The sequence below is a fragment of the Benincasa hispida genome, chromosome 11 (genome assembly GCF_027475165.1).
Source record: "Benincasa hispida cultivar pf3 chromosome 11, pf3_genome.v1.1, whole genome shotgun sequence".
Lineage (NCBI taxonomy): Eukaryota > Viridiplantae > Streptophyta > Magnoliopsida > Cucurbitales > Cucurbitaceae > Benincasa > Benincasa hispida.
In genome coordinates, this window is record NC_143488.1 from 37325368 (window position 1) to 37345485 (window position 20118).

The 20118-nt window shown below is 33.7% G+C and overlaps 1 protein-coding gene across 1 annotated transcript; it reads left to right on the plus strand.

The window, feature by feature from the left end:
- Positions 1-14326: 14326 nt before the first annotated feature.
- Positions 14327-14977, plus strand: LOC150032609 (uncharacterized). The gene has a single exon (XM_090306616.1). It carries the CDS (start codon positions 14395-14397, stop codon positions 14749-14751), a length of 357 nt encoding a protein of 118 aa, XP_090162742.1. The 5' UTR covers positions 14327-14394; the 3' UTR covers positions 14752-14977.
- The last annotated feature ends 5141 nt before the right edge of the window (positions 14978-20118 follow it).

Consider the following 20118-nt stretch of genomic DNA (forward strand, 5'->3'; position numbering starts at 1 on the left):
TACCATGTATTGAGAGTTGGGATGCAATTCCATGTTCTATCAAATTGTTATGGAATGTAAGATCCAAAAACTCTCCACCTTGATCAGATCAAAATGTTTTTAATGTTTTATTTAATGCATTTTCAACATCAACCTTAAACTCTTTGAACTTTTCAAAAGCTTCAGACTTCTCTTGCATTAAATAAACATACCCATATCTTGAATAATCATCAGTAAAAGTGATGAAATATTCAAACCCTCATCTTGCTTTAGCATTCATCGGGCCATAGAGGTCTAATTATACAAGCTCTAAGAGTTCTTTTCCCCAATGACCTTTTCCAATAAAAGATCTTTTAGTCATTTTGCCTTCAAGACATAACTCACACATAGGTAAAGAATTTTCTTCTAACTCGCTTAGAATATAATTCTTAACCAATATTTCAATCCTATTGAGATTGATATATCCTAATCTTAGGTGCCAAAGACGACCATTTTCTTTTGCAGAAATTTTAAGACTTTTATTTTGATTTACCGTAGTTTTAAACATTTCAGTGTTAAGGAGAGCTTTAGTTGCTAACGGTCTTAGTACATACAAAATCTTCAAGATTAGCCAACAAATTAATACTCCATTCTTGAAACAAACACTTTATTTACTTGAAAATTAAGAGAATAATGTTGTTCAAGAAGACATTTTACAGAAATCAGGTTCCTTTTCAAGCCCTCCCACTATAAGCAAAGTCGCAGCTCTCCCACTACCATATCTAAGACAACGTGCCTAGTTCCAACACGAATCTTCATCTCCCCAACATCCAGTTGCTGCTAGGAACTAATTCCCTAAAATGAAGAACAAACATGGTTAATAGCGCCTGAATCAATTATTCAGCAAAATCACCATTATCCATTAGACAAGTCTCCAATATAAGTAAATCATATTTACGTTGTTTGGCCTTCTTCTTTTTTTCCATGTATTTGGGACAGTTCCTTTTCCAATGTCCCTCGTGATTGCAATGGAAACAGATTCCCTTTGCAGCCTTGGCCTTCTTGCCTTTATGGGCAGCCACTGGTGGGTTAACTTTCCCATTTCCACCTTTCTTCTTCTTTCACTTTTTAGTGCCAGAAGAAGAAGGCACAAACTTAGTTCTAGAGGTCAAACCTCTATAGAACTTCTTGGAGGATGAAGCTGTTGGAGTTGATGCTCTAAAGTCTCGTGTCTTGTAGTTTGTAAAGTCTCGTGCCCTAAAGTCTATCAATAAACTAAAATCCCTGGTTGTCTTTATGTAACTTAAGCATGTATATGGTGACATACAAGTGGATCATGTCTTAACTGATAACCAAAATGGTCTGTAGTATATGGATATAGGAGAGAAACCTTATCCTGGTAACGCTACGGATGCGACCGCCTTTGTGGAATAGTTACAAGTGTTGTAACTTACCATAGATGGTATGTCCTAATCATTCGTGTAGGGGACATGTGAGCAGGGGCGTCCTATACAAAGAGTTTATATAAGACTTGAACATGAAGTGTTAACATCTCGTTATATAATACTATTCATGACAGAGACTTCACTTCACTAGGATGACCATAGGTAACATGACCCAAATCCTGAGTGAGTTGGGAACTTCTGCCATTGAGGGCAGTTCTTTGATTTGCATGGGTGCAAGTGGCCATGTGAACAACTCAAACCTACCACTTTGGGGAGTCGTCTGATTTGGGAGCTGGAAACTCAGCTACACAAGATGGAATTCACTCCTTCCCCGAAGCTGGGGTAAGTAGATAGATAGTTCCTTTAAGGGCTGATTCTAGGGCTTGAACGATGTAGCGCCACTCACCTTATCATGGCCTGAGAGGTGTTTGCACATAGTTGGACTATGTTGTATTGTTCATTAGAGGAATCAGCGGTACTTAAGAAGTGAGATGTAACTACGGGGGAAAACGGTAAATTGGCCCAATTGTACTTATGAGCATTTGTGAAGGGTTATCGTACTCATGATTGGTTATATCTGATGGACACAGAATATATCTGTGGTAAGAAGAGTTCAGCTTTCGGTTTTTAGTGGAATGTCTGGTAGTTAACGGATGGTGAATCTCGTGGCTATAGAGTTTAGTCAACTATTCACGTACCGTTAGAGCTTCGAGCCATAGGTTCATAAAGTCCCTTTGGTAGCTTGGATACAAGTTGAGAATCAGTTTTTGGGTCAATTTGAAATGTTCAAATTGACAAGAGGGAGTTCGATTATATATGATTGACTAAATATATGAGATAAATTATTTTGGAGTAAATTGGATATAAATATGATTTATATTAAGTAGAGAAGAAAACACTATAGTTGATATATGATATCAAACTATAGATTAAGAATATAATATGGTTATATTCATTATTTTAATAACTAGGCGATTATGAGATATTGGCCGAAGTTTTCTCCGAATTCATGTGAAAGTGGGAAGTTGAATTCAATTATTGTAACTGAAGAATAAAATGAAAATTGTTCTCATTTTGCAAGAGATCCAAAAATTCGCTCAAGGTGTGAAAGTTTTTTATCAGTTAGTGTTGAGAGCCTATACGATAGTACCCGCCTTCCTAAACGATCGCACACCCGCATAACTAAATGATCGCCTGCGATTTCTTAAACAATCGCTTACCTTTGCTAGACAATCGCTTAGCGTGCCGAGCGTAACTAGACGATCACTTACCTTTTGATAGACGATTGCTTAGCTATATCTACACGATCGTGTACCCTGCTCTAAACGATTAAGCACACCTGACTATACGATAGTCTTCCCTTTTCTCCTACTTGCTTGTTCGTAGTATACGATCACTTTTCCTCCCCCTCCCCCCCCCCCTCCCTACCAAATCCATCAAAGTCCACCCTTTGGATTCTCATTCCGAGAATACTGAGGGCTTCAAGTGGTGGTGTCGTCCCTGGTTGTTTATTGTTCGTGCATGCTGATCGTGTAAACAACTGTGGTGGTGCTAGGCGATTACTTGTTGAAGAGAAAGAGTGAGAGGAGTTCGCTCACGTTGGACCGAGTTCTTGTGAAGAATGTCTTCAATTGGTAAGTCTCTCGGTCTTTTGTATTTATCTTTTAAAGCATGCCAGTAATTAGAGTTTACAATGCATATCTATATGTTAGAATGTCTGTGTGTGGAAATTCTGTCACAATGAAATCGAAAAGATCCGCTTTCGCTCATAAGTACTCTTGTATAAGAGTTCCTTTAGATGAAACATTTGCCTTATCCTTTTGTTCCTTACTTTTCATCAAGGACTGAAAAGTTTGAAGCTCATTAAGCAAGGTGGCCAGGTTGTAGTCAATCCTATTTGTAACAACATTACTAAGGAACTGTAGAAACTTTCAGGTAAAGATTCCAAGGTGAAGCTAACCTGGCTGGCTTCATCAATCATAGACCCATTCATTTCTGCTATGTTAAAGTGGACCATCATGTTGAGAACGTGTTCTTTAACATATGTCTCTTCTTGTATACGGGCATTGAAGATGTGTTTAAGAGCATCATGCTTGAGTTGTGCGGACTCCATGACCTCATGGGTTGTGATCATGAGCTCATGCTTCTTGGTTAGAACTTCAGAAAGTCTAGCCAAGATATATGTTCGAGCCTTTCATTTGACTTTATCCAACGCTCGTATGCCTCTCGAGCATTTCAAGTGGCATTTTAAGCAAAAATAGGAGGAGAATCCTCCATAAGGACAAAACCCAAGTCATCGATGATTAGTATCGTGTTGATTGTGTTTTTCCACGTTGTATAATTTTCGCCGGTATGTTTTTCGGCAATGAGTAAGTTAAGTGTTGCGGAAGTCATGATTTTAATTTGTTAAAACTATACAATTTATTTATGTTAGTAATCTATGTATTAACCCATTTGCAAAAACCAATCAAATTGAGCCAAATAATCTAATGCACCCTAAGTGACATCTATTTTGCAATGATGTTTCAGTGAGTCAGGATAGAAGCCACCGTAGGGTGATCAGGTTCCTCTTCACTGAAATGAGACTATCTCAACCAATAGACAAAACAACTCCTTGTTACTATAACTATCAGACACCATTGTTCGGTCCAGAAATTGTTAAACTTGCTTAACATTTCTTGTAAGTGTAACCTCTAATTTTAGATTCTAGAGTTCTACCTCAATGAGCCAATCGTAAGGAAAAATCGAATGGGGCAAAAACTAAAGTAATCCTATCCGTTTCTGGAGTTTGAGGTAAGGAATCATGCAAATTCCATCCGTAGGGGGACACAATCAAACGTGCCTCGAGGCCGAGCATGAAAATTTATTATAAACTAATGAGAGAGACCGTGGGATATGTTGACACACGTCCCACTCCCACTTACTATAAACACTCTCTCCATTCACCTTGTTATTGACCTATACAAACACCGTCCATAGAGGGACATAAGCAAAGGTGTCTCGAGGTCGAGTATATATCTTATGGTGTGAAATTTTAGGGAGAAACGTGAAAAGGTAAACTGAAGTATCATATACCCCATTTTCCTCCCATTGAGTGTTATACCTAGGGTTATTTAACTTAGGAAAATCCTACTACTGATTTTTAACTAAGTATTTATTTAATTTGCCCAAAAGTAACACTTACTTTGGATGGTTAAATAATATTGATTAATGTTTATTAAACACTTTAATAAACTTCAACCAACCATTGGATGCTTCTAACAAATCTATCTAATTCACCTTTTCAAGCAAGTTTCAAGATAGAGGTGTTACGTTTTCGTCAACTTAAATACCCCAGCCTAGATAGAGCTAACATTAGACAAAAGGTCCTTTATTGATACATTTGTTAAAAATATAATCTTTTAATTAAGAATCAATTTAATCTTATTAAACTGATTAAAAGATTAAACTTAATTTTTAATCTTATTAGAAAATCGATCTTAGGTCTATGTGAATCATATTTTAAAACTATTTTAAAAATGATTTTAACCTAAGGTTTGCACGTAATTCTAAATTACAGTAAACATACAAGATATGCATTTAAAATAAATTACAGCATGTTTGATACAAGAAAAAAGGGTTCAATCAGACGAAGCACAACAATTTTAACACCTACAAAGTGGGCCATACTCGTAGTGTCACAAGGATAAGATATAGACCATATACTATAGACCATTTAGGTTATCACTTAAACATGATCCACCTATATGTCTTAACATACATGTTTAATTTACAATGATAACATTGGATGTTAGTTTCTTGGTTTATGGTTAATGCAACTAAAATATCATATATTTTATTGACAAAGTGAATAAAATATCATATATTATTAATTACAAGAGTTTGTTCATACAATGTTTACAAACTATAGAACCCTACGAAATTTAGGGCATCAACCCTAATAAGAAAATCATCAACAGTTTAGTAGTTTTTCTAGTGTTATATGTAGATGATATTCTACTCATTGGGAATGATGTAGGTTTATTGAGTATAGTTAAGAACCGGCTAGCGACCCGATTCCAAATGAATGATTTGGGAGAGGCTCAGTTTGTTCTGGGTATTCAGATCTTTAGAGATTGAAAGAACAAAATGCTAGCTTTGTCTCAGGCGTCGTATAATTACAAGGTGCTTGTCAAATATTCAATGCAGAACTTCAAGAGGGGTTTATTGCCTTTCAAGCACGGAGTTACATTGTCTAAGGAACAGTGTCCTAAGAAACCTCAAGAGGTTGAGGAGATGAGACGGATCCCCTATGCATCTGCTGTGGGCAACTTGATGCATGCGATGTTATGCACTAGACCTTACATCTGCTATGCAGTGGGGATAGTATGTAGATATCAATCTAATCGAGGATTAGATCACTGGACAGCTGTTAAAAACATCCTCAAGTATCTACGGAGAATGGGGGACTACATGCTTGTGTATGGTTCTAAGGATTTGATCCTTACGGGATACACGAACTTTGATTTTTAGACTGATAAGGATTCTAGAAAATTCTCATCAGGATCAGTATTCACTCTTAACGGAGGGGTAGTAATATGATGAAGCACCAAGCAAGGGTGCATCACTAAGTCCACCATGGAGGCTAAGTATGTAGCGGCTTATGAAGCTGTTAAGGAAGCCGTTTGGCTCAGGAAATTCTTGACTGATTTAGAAGTTGTTCCAGACAAAGCAAAGCCCATCAACTTTATTGTGATAATAGTGGTGATGTGGCTAATTCCCGAGAGCCTAGGAGTCATAAGTGCGACAAGCATATAGAGCAGAAGTATTATCTCATCCGAGAGATTGTGCATCGAGGGGACGTGATTGTCACGTAGATAGCTTCGGAGCACAACATTGCTGATCTGTTTTCAAAGGCCCTCACGACTATGGTGTTTGAGGGTCACCTGCAGAATATGGGTTTATGGGATAAGCCACGTTTGGACTAGGGCAAGTGGGAGATATTGTCCTGGGTGTGTGTTATGCCCTAGTTTATTATTTGTGTACTTTGTATTTTGATTATATTGTACACCCCACTAATATTAGGTAAAGTGGGAGATTGTTGGGGTTGATGCCCTAAATCTCGTAGGGTTCTATAGTTTGTGAACACTGTTGAACAAACTCATTGTGTATCTAATAAAATATTTGATATTTTATTCATTGTCTATAAAATATATGATATTTTAGTTGAATTAACCACAAACCAATAAACTAACATCCGAGGTTATCTTTGTAACTTAAACATGTATGTAGAGACATACGGGTATATCATATTTAAGTGATAACCTAAATGGTCTGTGGTAGATGGATAAGGCTAGGTACCTTATGCTGGTGACACTACGAGTATGGCCCGCTTTGTAGGTGTTACAAATGTTGTAAAGTGCTACAAATGATCTGATCTTGATCCTTAATGTATAGACATACGAGCAGGGATATTCTATATAAAGGAGTTTGTAGAAGATCGGACCACGAAATGTTTAGTCTCACTATATACGCAGTTCATAATAGAGACTTACATTTCACTAAGATAACCATAGGTAACATAACTTGAATCCTAAGTGAGTTGTAAACTCCTGTCTATGAAGGCGATCCTTTGATTTATATGGGTGAGAGTGGCCAGATCGCCGACTCAACAAGCCTACCATTTTGAAGATTTGACTGACTGGGGAGCTGGGAACATAGCTACATAAGATGGAATTCACTCCTTCCCTGAGGCAGAGGTAAGTGGATAAATTTCTCCCTTAAGGGCTGGTTCTAGGTCTCGAACAATGTGGCGCCACACCCTCTCCTGGCCCGAGAGGGGTTTAGTCATAGTTGGACTATGGTCTATTGTTCATTAGAGGAATCAGTGGTATTTAAGGAGTTAGATATAACTATAGGGGAAAAACGGTAATTTGGCCTAGTTGTACTTACGAGCAATTTATGAAAGGTCATCGTATTGTTGATTGGTTATGTCCAATGGATACAAAAATATATCTGTGATGCAAAAAGTGTAGTTTTCAGTCTTTAATGGAGTGCTCGAAAGTTAATGGATGGTGAATAATGTAATTAAAGATTTTAATTTATTATTTATGTATCGTTGTAGCTTCAAGCTACAGGTCCATGAGGTCTTTTTGGTAACTCAATAGGATTTACTTGAGAATCAGTTTTTGGATTAATTTGAATTGTTCAAATTAATGGAGAAATTTAATTATATTGATATAATTAAATTGTTTCAATTATATGTGATATAATTGTCATAATGTATTTGATACATTATAGCTCAATGGGAGGAAATAAGTATTTGAATGAGATACAAATATATTTTTTGATGAATTGGATTCATAGTTGTTAAATTTAATATAAATATGATTTATATTAAATGTCATATAAAAAGAGAAAATAAACTATAATTTATATTGTATGTGATACAATATTAAAACTATAGGTTATATGTTATATTTGATATAAGATATAATTTAATATATATATAAAATGATAAGTTAGTTATCATATTTATATTTACATTAGTGGGTGGTGGTTATTTTACAGCAAGTAGAAAAGAAAAGTTGATTCTTCTTCTCGTGGACAGTAGTGTTGGACGATTGAGATGATAGAGAAAAATACAGAAAAGTTCTCTGTTTTGTATTGAGTTTTGAGAGTTCCCAATCTTTCCTCCTACACATTAAGTTTTCCCTCAAAATTCAAAATAGTTAGAGCCCACCTCTTCTGAGTTTTCACCCTGAGAATACCAAGGTAACTTTTATGGTAGTGTCTGGTTTTGTTCGAGGTTAATCTTGGAGAAGGTCTTCAAGTCGCTCGTGATTTGTTTGAGGGAAAATGTGAAGAAAAGGTCTTCAAAAGTGAAGTTTCTTGAAACCTTTACTAAAGCATATTGTAATTTAGAATTAAATGCATATCTTGTTTAATTGTTTACTGTAAATTTGAATTTGGTCGATCTGCTGCCGCTCAAGGTTCTCTCCTCATTAGAATTCCTTCATAGTAGAAAGGTTGTTCCCTTAAGGGCTGATCCCGAGTCTTGAACAAGGGGCCCTATCTTCTCGTTGGCCTGAGAGGGAATGGATTTAGTAATTAAGATCCTAAATCAAATTGTTCATTAGAGGGACAATGGTACTTAAGGAAAAACGATGTAACTCAGGGGTAAAATAGTAATTGATCTAGCTGAGGTTACGAACAACCTGTGAAGGATCAACTTATTGATGATGGTTATATCAAATGGACACATAATATATCTACAGTGAGGGGAATTCAAGTATAGGCTATAGTGGACAGTCTTATTAGTTAACGAATGTTGATTAACTGGGTTAAAGAGTTTGTCCGGTTAGTCTCGAATCGTTTGAGCCCATGATTTGTAGGTCCATCGAATCTCCTTGCTAGGTCACTGCGGACAAAATTGAAGAACTAGATGAAGTGAGAATTTGAAAGGTTCAAATTCGATCGGTAGGGAAAATTGTATTTTATATAAGATATAATTTACAATTAAGTAATTATTTTAGAGAGTATTTTATATTATGTAAAATAGTATGAAAGTGTTTGAAAAATTGATTAATGTGATTAATCAACATTAGGTGTCAAAATCAATTTAATATGTGATATTAATTTTTTTAATTAAAATTGTTTTAATTAAATAATTTCAGAGATTTGAAAAATGTATTTCAATTTTTTTAATTAAAAAATTAGTTAGTGGAAAAATCCAATTGTTGGATTTTCCCACAAGTGGATCTTGAAGTGGCTTATTCTAAACTTGACACCTACATTATTCATGCTAATGGAGTTTGAGGTAGAAGCCATGCAAGAATGGTTTTTGCATGTGTTTTGTTTATAAATAGGTTTTGATTTCCAAATGCAAAAAACTAATGCTTCTTTGACTCTTGACATTTATTCTTCCACAAACTCTCTTTGATTCTCCAAATTAATTAGTGAAATTTCTTATCTTTCACTAAAGGTTCGGTCCCACAACCGTGTTCTTCAACTGGAGAATAGCGAGGATTTACCGTTAGTGGTGTCGATTGCTCACCGTGACGAAGATACTAGTGGAATCTACAAAGGTTGTATTTCTAACTCTCTTTGCATGCTTAATCCTTGCTTATTTAATGTAATTAGAACGTTAATGATCCATTGTTTCCGTTGTGCATATCATATATAACATATAACCTATTATTTAATATTGTATCATATATAATATAACCTATAGTTTTAAATCTCTCATCAATGACATTTAATATAAATCTAGTTTATATTAAATTTAATTATATGAATCCAATTAATATAACTAATATTTGAATCATATTCAAATATTTATTTCCTCTCAAATAAACTTTATATTATAATGTATCAAATACATTATAGTAATTATATCATATATAATTAAATTAAATTAATTATATCACATATAATTAATTCCCTCAATTAATTTGAACAATTCAAATTAATCTAAAATTGATTCTCATTTAATCCTGTTGAGCTATAGAGGAGACCTCATAGACTGTAGATTGAAGCTTCAATGATATTTGAATAATTAATTAAACTCTTTAATTAAATTATTCAATATCCATTAACTTTCGGGCACTCCACTAAAGACCGACAACTGCACACTTCGCATTACAGATATATTTTTGTGTTCATTGGATATAAACAGTGCGATGACCCTTCACAAATTGCTCGTAACTACAATTATGCCAAAAATATCATTTTGTCCCTATATTTACATCTAACTCCTTAAGCATCATCGATCCCTCTAATGAACAATAAGTCATAGTCCAACTATGACCAAACCCCTCTCGAGCCAAGAGAGAGTGTGGCACCACATTGTTCAAGCCCCAGAATCAGTCGTTAAAGGAGCAATTTATCTACTTATCCCAACGTTGGGGAAGGAGTGAATTTCGTCTTATGTTGCTGTGTTCCCAACTCTTCAATCAAATGAATCCCCAAAATGGTAGGCTTATTGAGCTGGCGATCTGGCCACTCTCACCCATACAAATCAAAGGACCCCCCTCATTGGAAGGAGTTCACAACTCACTCAGGAATCATGTCATGTCACCTATTGTAAGTCTCAATTATGAATGACGTTATATAATGAGACTAATCATTTCATGGTCCGGTCTTATACAAAATTCTTTGTATAGAATACCCCCGTTCATATGTCTCCACATGAATGATTAAAATCAGATCATTTGTAACACTTTATAACAATTGTAACATCTACAAAGCAAGCTATATTTGTAGTGTCACTAGGATAAAATATCTAGTCTTATCCATCTACTACAAACCATTTAGGTTATCACTTAAACATGATTCACCTGTATGTCTGTACATACATGTTGAAGCTATAGATGATAACCTTGGATGTTAGTTTATTGGTTTGTGGGTTTAATGCTACTAAATGTCAAATAAAACATCTCATATTTTATTAAATAAATAAAATGTTTGTACAGTACAATTACAAATTATAAGACCCCACAAGGTTTAAGGCATCAACCCCAATAGGAACGTAATGCCATGTTTTTTAATTTGGTTTCACGAAGTTAGTTATCATTTAATTGACATGAGAAAAGATTGTTTGCAAAAGATTCAATTCAGATAAAAGACTTCTAGATCTAAGCATTGTGCTAATTACTTCAAGAGTCAAACATGTGTGTTTAATAATACCTTTGATGAAATCTATTCTCTAAAACGTTTCTTAGTTGATAATTCTTCATATTCGATCATTTTTATTGCTTTCTTAGTTTCGTTATCTTAAATCACAAGCCGACCCCTAAACAAAATTGGAATGATCTCTGAATAGCTAAAAGAATATTAATCCGATTCCTAAAGGTTTATACTCGACCTTTCACGTCGTTTTAATTACTACAATTGGTTGCGTTCACTTACGCGCATCACCAAGTTTTTGGGTTTGCAACTATTATACAACTCCTGGATCGAAAAATTCACAACCATATTATAGCTTCGTGGACCGATGGGTTCATAATCATATTACTGTTTCGTGGACCAAATAATTCACGATTATGTCACAGCTCCATGGACCGTCAGGATCACACCATATCATAGCTTTATGTTAGGATGGGTTAAACCGTTCACTAGACCATCTTAGAGTGGTTAAAATTATGAGTATCCCACCTACATGTTCACATTTATTGGATATAAATGCATAGTTGACCCTGGTACATTACGTAGAATAACAATTAAACTTAAAATTTTATCTAACAACAAAATCTTGATTAAAACATTAAATAGCTGATAACATAGAACTGAGTGAAGCATTGAAATCTAGTCCCGAGCAACTGTTTTTATTTGTTTTAGTTACTCATATTATAAATGGTTTTGAAAATGTCATATTTGTTTTAAACAAATTTATGTTTTATGGTCAATGTGCTTTGATTTTAAATTTACATACATGAGATAATGGTCCTAGTTAGAGATCTCAAAAAGTCGGGTCATTACAAAAAACCTATGTTCATATAAAAATCCCCACTCACCGAGCTTCTTAGCTCATGTTTTTCAAATGTTTTATTCTCTTCCCTGGATAGCGAAAGTACAGAGTTTCCAACGCCACGCAAGATCAAAATCTGTCACACTATAGGATTGATCTGTTGTCTTAGTTTAATTACAGGATCTGATTCTAAGAGGGGTTGGTTGTTGTACTTGATTGGAAGTTTGTTAAAATAAGTTTTATAAGCTGCGAGTTGTTATTAATAAAACACTCTTGATTTGAATTCAATTATTTACTTAGTTTATAAGTCATAGGCAACACAGGTCAAGGTTGGGAGTTTGTTAAAATAAGTTTTATAAACTGCGAGTTGTTATTAATAAAACACTCTTGATTTGAATTCGTTTATAAGTTATAGGCAACACAGGTCAAGGTAGCACTAAATATCACGAAAAGATGGTATTTAATGTCTTCGTACCTCCTCATAGGTGAAAGAGGTAAATCTGAGAGGGGTATAAGAGATTTTGTTTGAAAAAATTAAGGAAAAGCAAGAGAGAGGGAAGGAAAAGCAAGAGAGGGGGAAGGGGAAAGTGAATGTATGAGGGGAAAATGAGAGGAGAAGTGAGAGAGTGGGAGAGGGGCACAAGAGGGAGAGCTAAAAATTGATTAAGAAAAAAGATGAAAGAAAGTAATAGCAATTGAAATACCACCTATCTTGGGATCAATAAGATTATATGATTGGGTCTAATAAAAAATGGTAGGATCTACTTTTGATTCCCATTACAGATTTAGGTAAACAATTCCAAATGTAACGAGTGGGACCCACCTTCCTATATTATATTTGATTGATTATGTTTGAGGGTTGGTAAACATGCCTAAATAAGAAAGAAAAGAAAGGAAACTTGAATTCAATATGTTTATGCTTGTATAAGCTTAAAAAAATTGTTTGTTGTATTTTGTTCTCAAAATTGAGTATATTTTTGTCATATATTACAAAAGAACCATTCAATATACACTAGTCAGACAAGTGCTAGACTTGAGTCACGCATTTGTGGTACAACTAAGTGTGCTAATTAACAAGTATAATGCAATATGTGTTCAATGAATACAATAAAGATGTTATATCGAAACTAATTTGTCCATGTTTCTTAACTTATGGTCCTTGTAAATGTAAAAAGATTGAAGTCAATTTAACCATGATGATGTGACAATGCTTCTTCGACTCAAATCTAGAAAGCCTATTGCATATGATAATAAAATGAAACTTGTTTTATGGCTAAATCTCAAAATAAAGATAAGTAATTATCTTAAATAACTTTAAAAGAAGGTCAAGTAGTTCTAAAAATTTCATTGAAACCTTTAATGTCAAATTTCTAAATTAAAAATAATACACCACTAAAAAAGTTACTAATTATCACTTAAAACTTAAAATAGGTTTTCAATTGTGAAAACCCTGACTTTATTGGTTGATTGGTTTACCCAACTCAAGTTTCCACCTCCAAAATTATGACCCTATTCGATAGCTATTTAGTTTTTAAAAATAATAATGTTTGTTTTCTTAAAACTTGTTAATATGATCTATTTTCACATTTCTTAACTAAACACTTGAGTTCTTAACTAAATTCTTGGCTTGATAACCATTTGTTTTTGCTTTATGGCTTTTAAAAATTAAATTGAGTTGCATCTTTTTAAGTAAAAGAGTAGACTTCTTAGTCGAATTCTAAAAATAAAAACGACTTTTTTTAGTTTTTAAAATTTGGCTTAATTTTTAAAAACATTGTTAAAAAATAGACAAGGAAGCAAAAAATTTAGAGGTGGAAGAAGTGTTTATAGACTTAGGGTGTGTTTAGTTTAACTTTTCAAGTGTTTAATTTTGAAAATAAGTTATTTGGAAAGAAATTGAAGTGTTTGGTAACCAGTTAATATAACATTGAACACTTTCAAAGTAGATTTTAAATGGTTTTTATGAAAAGAGTTTAAATAAAAATGACATTTCTAAAAAACTTTTTTTTTCTTTAGTCAATCCAAATATATCTTTAATTAAAAAAATGAAAAACCAAATAATTAATTATCAAATCAGATCTTAATTAAACTACTATATTTTTAATTTTCAAAACTTTGGTTTAGTTTTTAGAGTAATACTCTCAAAAGTAGATAACAAAGTAAAGAATACAATAAATTAAAGTAGTGTTATTAAGTTAATTAATTTTCAAAAATCAAATGATATCCAACAAACCTAACTTGTTCCATTTTTCATGAAAACAAACCAAACACTTATATTTTCCTTTCAAAACATAATCTTTACTTTGGTGATCTAATTTCCAAGTCCATGGCATCTTGTCATTTAGTTGTTGAACTAATTCTTTAAGAAAGTAATTAAACTAAGGTTTGTTTTGAAGATCATATCAATGGCCGCCAACCTTCATCAACCAAATTTCCCTAAAGCAACTCCCCAACCTATATATAAACAAATCATAATGCCTTTCAATATATCACACCATCTTAACACAATAAAAGCTTCAAAATCATCTTCTCAAAGGAAAGAAAATGGGTTCTTCCAAGTTCTTGATCATTGCCTTCATGGCTACTTTGGCTCTTTCGAGCATCGACCTCGGCCAAGCTGCCCGCCATCTTTTGCAAACAGCTCCGCCCTTGGTGCCAAACCTTCCGGTGATTCCAACCGGGATACCGCCGTTGCCGACCTTGCCAAACCCTACTACTCTTCCAAATTTACCACAACCCACCTTGCCTAAAGTTAATCTCCCTCCGCTTCCGAGCGGGCTAGCGCTGCCACCGCTCCCGACAATGGCACTTCCGAACTTCCCGTCAATCCCTACCATTCCAACTTCATTTCCTTCCATCCCATTTTTATCTCCTCCTCCTGCAACTTCTTCTTCCCCATAAGCTTGGTTTGCTTATTTAATTTCCAGCCCTAATTGTCGTTGTTGTTTAGTTTAAAGGTGGTGTTACGCTGTAAGGTCATAATTAATTGTGTGTTTTTTCAAAATTCATATCTTTTGTAAAATAGAAGTTTATTCTTCCATATATTGGGTTATCATATTGTTCCATTTGATGAACCCTAGCTTGTACTACGTATATAATAGATTGTTCTTAATTTTGTTTTTTTAAATTTCGATTCAGCATCTCTCTCTCTCCCATCAAGATCTCAACTTATTTACATAAATTTCATTAAGTAATTTATATTCCCCACGCAACGTGTCATTGCTCGTAATATTTCTATTTCATTTTATACTGTCATTTAATAATTATGTGAGAATTAAATTTTAAAATATCGATGTCGATGGAAATGTCGAGGTCTCAATTTTACAAAATTATTGATAGAAATATTGATAGAATGTTGATATCGAGGGATTTTTCTTAAAAGAAATTTAAAAAATTAGAATTTTTTTTAAAAATTATGTGAGAAAAAAAATTTACACTTTTTTAAACAAACATTGTATACCCAAACCCTCGCCTCGAACAAAGGACCACCAAACCTCTCATACCATGATTTACTATCAAGGCTCTACTTTGATATTGTCCACTTTGGGCATAAACCTTTATGGCTTTGCTTTTTGGTTTCATCCCAAAAGGCCACGTACCAATGGAGATGGTCATTCTCACTTATATACCCATGATCCTCCTCTTATCTAACCAATGTGGGACTTTGGTCGCATTCCCAACACTTTTCAATGTGCATCACATCTAAACAATGTCGCACGTCAAGATACTTCTAGTATTCTAACTCGAAAAGAATAGATTTTTTCTTCCAATAAGTTAAAATGCTATCTCCACTGTTCTTTTCTTTGATACTTTTCTTACCAAATGAATATTAATACTTACTTATTTCTGCAAGAATTTCTTCCCTACTCAATAGTTTAGGACCAAATTCTAATTCTTGTGCGCCATTAAAAGCTTTCTTTTGTTTCCTATATGGATGATGGCAGGTAGAAACTTGCGATGCCCGAGATATGCTATCCTCTTCTCTTTTGGTAAATAAGTGGATGAAGTATTCTCTCCACAAATTGGACATGCATGATATCCTTTAACCGTACAACCACACAAGTTACCATACGCAGGAAAATCATTAATGGTCCATAATAAAATGGCTTTAAGCATGAAACATTGTTCTTCATATGTATCGTAACATTCTACCCCATCTTTCCAAAGTTTTTTCAAGTCATCTACTAACAGAGCTAAATAAATATCTATGTCATTTCCAAGTTGTTTAGGACCAGATATTAGTGCAGTCAACATAAAAAAATTTCGCTTCATGCACAACCATGGAGGTATATTGTCATCACTAACATCACTGGCCAACAATTATATCTACTACTAAGATCTCCATATGGATTTATCCTATTTGTCGAAAGAGCAAGACGAAGATTTCTAGGTTCTGACCCAAATTCTAGCTATAAATTATCTATTTTTTTCTACGATAGGGCATCTTTGGGATGTTTGAATAAACCATCTGTTTCTTTTTTTTTAGCATGTCACTTCAATAAACTTGTTGTTTCTTTACTTCGAAACATTCTTTCAAATGTTGGGATTGGGGGGAAATACCACATGACTTTTGTTGGGATATTCTTAGCCCTTTCGTTTAAATTTTTTTGAAGCTTCCATCTTGACGTACCACAAATGGGGCATACATTTGCATTAGAGAGTTCTTTTCTAAACAAGCAACAATCATTTCTACATGCATGAATCTTCTCGTACTTCATTCCAAGAGTACCGAACATCTTTTTTGCTTCATAAGTAGAAGTTGGAATTTCATTAGGACTAGGTAATATGTCATAAATTAATTCCAACAACTCAGTGAAACTCTTATCGCTCCATCCAAATTTAGCTTTTAAATTATATAACTTTACCAATATAGTTATTTTGGAAAAAGTTTTACAATTTGGGTACAATGGTTTCTTCGCATCATCTAATAATTCTTCAAAATTATCGAATTTTCCACTAAAATAGTTATTGTATGCAGCCTCAAACATTCCAATTGTGTCATCAACATCAACATCATCCTCATCAACTTCGTCTCTTTCACTAGTAGACACATTTTCATTGTTTCTCTTAATCGGTAATGATTCTGATCACTTTGATCTATACCATTAAAAAATAAGTGTTCTCTTATTTTGTTCACATCTAGAGTCTTTGCATTAACACACTTCAAACATGGACAATTCATGACATTCGGTATATTTGAATGTTGTAGACCATTTTCAATAAACATCTCGACCTCTAAACCATACTCAGCTGACATTCTATTTATTTTCATCCATGACTTATCCATGATTGTAAAATATGCAACTTAATCGACAAAAAAAAAAAAAAATAATAATAATAAGGGAAAATTTAAAAGCATAAAATTATAATTGTAAAATATGTAACATCAACAAATTTAGAACAAATAGGCTTTTAAGATAAGCATCTTATAAATATTACCTTGTCCTTGTTATTAATGTTGTTATGAAGTCCTTTTTGTGTTGGGTGCACTATCTCCACTTATCAACTTTCTTAAAACACGTCCAATGCAATCTTCCTATCTTCCTTCCAAATCCCCAAGAATCAAAATTTACCCTTACACGTCAAACTTGAACCTAACAAATGAAAAACTTCACACAAAATCAAGTATTGAATCCAAACAAATATCACAATAAACCGTGTCCTTAGACCGTGTTTTGTATGAGTCAATATCAAGGACTCAGCTCCTATCGATGAAAAGGAAAGCCAAAAAACAAAAATTCAGCAAAGTTCAAAATTCCATCAATCCAAACAAATATCACAAAGCATGAAACAAAGCATGAGATATGGGATATGCACAGTATGAAACAAAGTATGAGATAGAACTTCTTCAAGTAACTTCATCAATGTTCTTGTCCAACAATGCTTACATCCATAAGCTTTAAGGCTTATATCACACAATAATTGCAGTAAACGTTCCAAAAGCTTATTGACAAAATTGTGAAATCTTGTTTTCTTGGTTAGGTGAATCCACAAAAAGTTTAGCAACAGGTTCAAGCATTATGCACGAAAATTTAATAGCAAAAATGGCTACATCTCCACCTTCCAAGTTATTTACATAAATTATGTGAAGAAACTCGAGCGCTGCATCAATTGTAGAAATCCAAGCATCTAAATTATAGGGATTAAGTTCTAATTACAAACCATAGATACTAAATTTTAACTATATAACATTGGTTCCACCATGTACAAGTAAAACTACAACAACAAGAGTACTGGGATGGGTCACTCCATTTTTCAAATTGAACCCCAATTTGTTCTACAGAAGCGGTAAAATAAACGAAAATGAACTCAATTAGGCATCAATTCATTTCAGTCAAACAATACAATGAGGTAACTGATTCTCATGTTTCATCAAAGAGAAAATACATACAAAAGAGAAAATATATACTTGATCGGAGTACAGATCTATGGACGGACGGACAATGAAGTTTATTTTGTACCAAACGGACAGACGGTGGAGCCAACGACCGACTGGTAGATTTGTACCCATGCTACAGATCTACGGACGGACGGACGGTGAAAAAGATCGACAGATGGTGAGTGAGATCGATGGAGACCGACAACAAACTTGATGGAGATCGACGGACAGTCGGACGGTGAAGGAGATTGACGGACGGTGAAGGAGATTGGTTAGGGTTTGGGTAAGAGAGAAATGGAGGCGACGCGCGAGCGATCAGATGAAAGGGTAAGAAAAAAAATGGAGCGCGTCTAGTTTAATTTTTTAATAAAATAAGAAAAAACAATTGCACCTTTAATGTCAGTTTAAAACCGACATTAAAGCCCATCTTCAATGTCGATTTAAAATCGACATTAAAGATCCCTTTTTTTTTAAACCGATATTATACATCCGATTTCACTTTTTTCAACTAACATTAAAGCCCGAAATTCTTCTAGTGATCAATGGTTTAAAAAATCAAGCCAAATTTGATAATCGAAAAAAGTAGCTTTCAAAAAGTTGTTTTTGTTTTTGTTTTTTTTTTTTATAATTTGGCTAAGAATTCAACCATTATACTTAAGAAGGATGCAAATCGTTGAAAGAAATGTGGATGAAATAGGTTTAATTTTAAAAAACAAAAATAAAAAACTAAATGGTTACCAAATGGTAACCATTTAGTTTTTTTTAAAAAAAAAAAAATTAAGGGTATGTTTGGAGTGATTAAAGAAAAAAAATATTTTTTAGAAAAATTCATTTTTATTTAAATTCTTTTTGTAGAAACAGTTTAAAATATACTTTGAAAGTGTTTCAAAAGCTATTTTGAGTGGTTGCAAAATACTTCAAGTTTTTTTCCAAAATGACTTATTTTCAAAGTTAAACATTTGAAAAATTAAATCAACACACCCTAAGTCAATAAGCCCGGTGTGCTTAAGAGTTAAAAAGGAATTCATCTCAAAATTTTCCTTCTCATCAAAAATAAAGAAGGGAGTTTTCAAGGTGTTAAACTCCTCCCACCTTCTAAATTTTTTTACTTCCTTGTTTATTTTTTACCAATGTTCTTAAAAACTAAGCTAAATAACGATGTGTTCCATGTAATTTCTTTTTCTAACTTCTTAGTTTCTCCCCATAATGTTGGAAAAATTTGTCTCATTAAAATGACAATCAACTTAAATACATCACTCGTCAAGTGTTCAAAATATTTAATAATTTATGGGAATAAAGTCTAACATATATTCCTAACCTCCTTTGAGGACCCATCTTAGTACGTTATGGTAGAACAATTAGAACATATACTGCACATCTAAAAAATCTCAGATGAGAAATGTTTGTTTCATGACCATAAGTTAATTGTAATGACAAGTACTTATGATAAGCTACTGGTCTAATGCGTGCAAGTAACACAGCATGCAAAATAACATGTCTCCAGTGTAGCGGTATGTTTTCTAAACTTTTAATTCATGTGCATAGTAGTTTATTAGTTTATTGTTTAACTACTTTTTTCATGGTGCAGATGTCGTTCAATGTGGACTCTAAGTCCAAACATTGTATACTAATGTCTGTATCTAGGAAGTTTCGGACTTTCAAGACAACGTTGTCCCAAAAGTTCATACTTCCATTTAAGGATGAACCCTCGGTCTTGCAATTTCCATCCCAACAATATTCTCATATAGAGCAAGATCATTGGACATTGTTCGTCAATGAATGATTGAGTGAAGAATGGGAGGTAAGTCATTCACAATAAATTACATATCAACATTATCATTGTTTTGATAGGTAACTTCAACTAGATTTGTTGTACAGAAAATCAATTG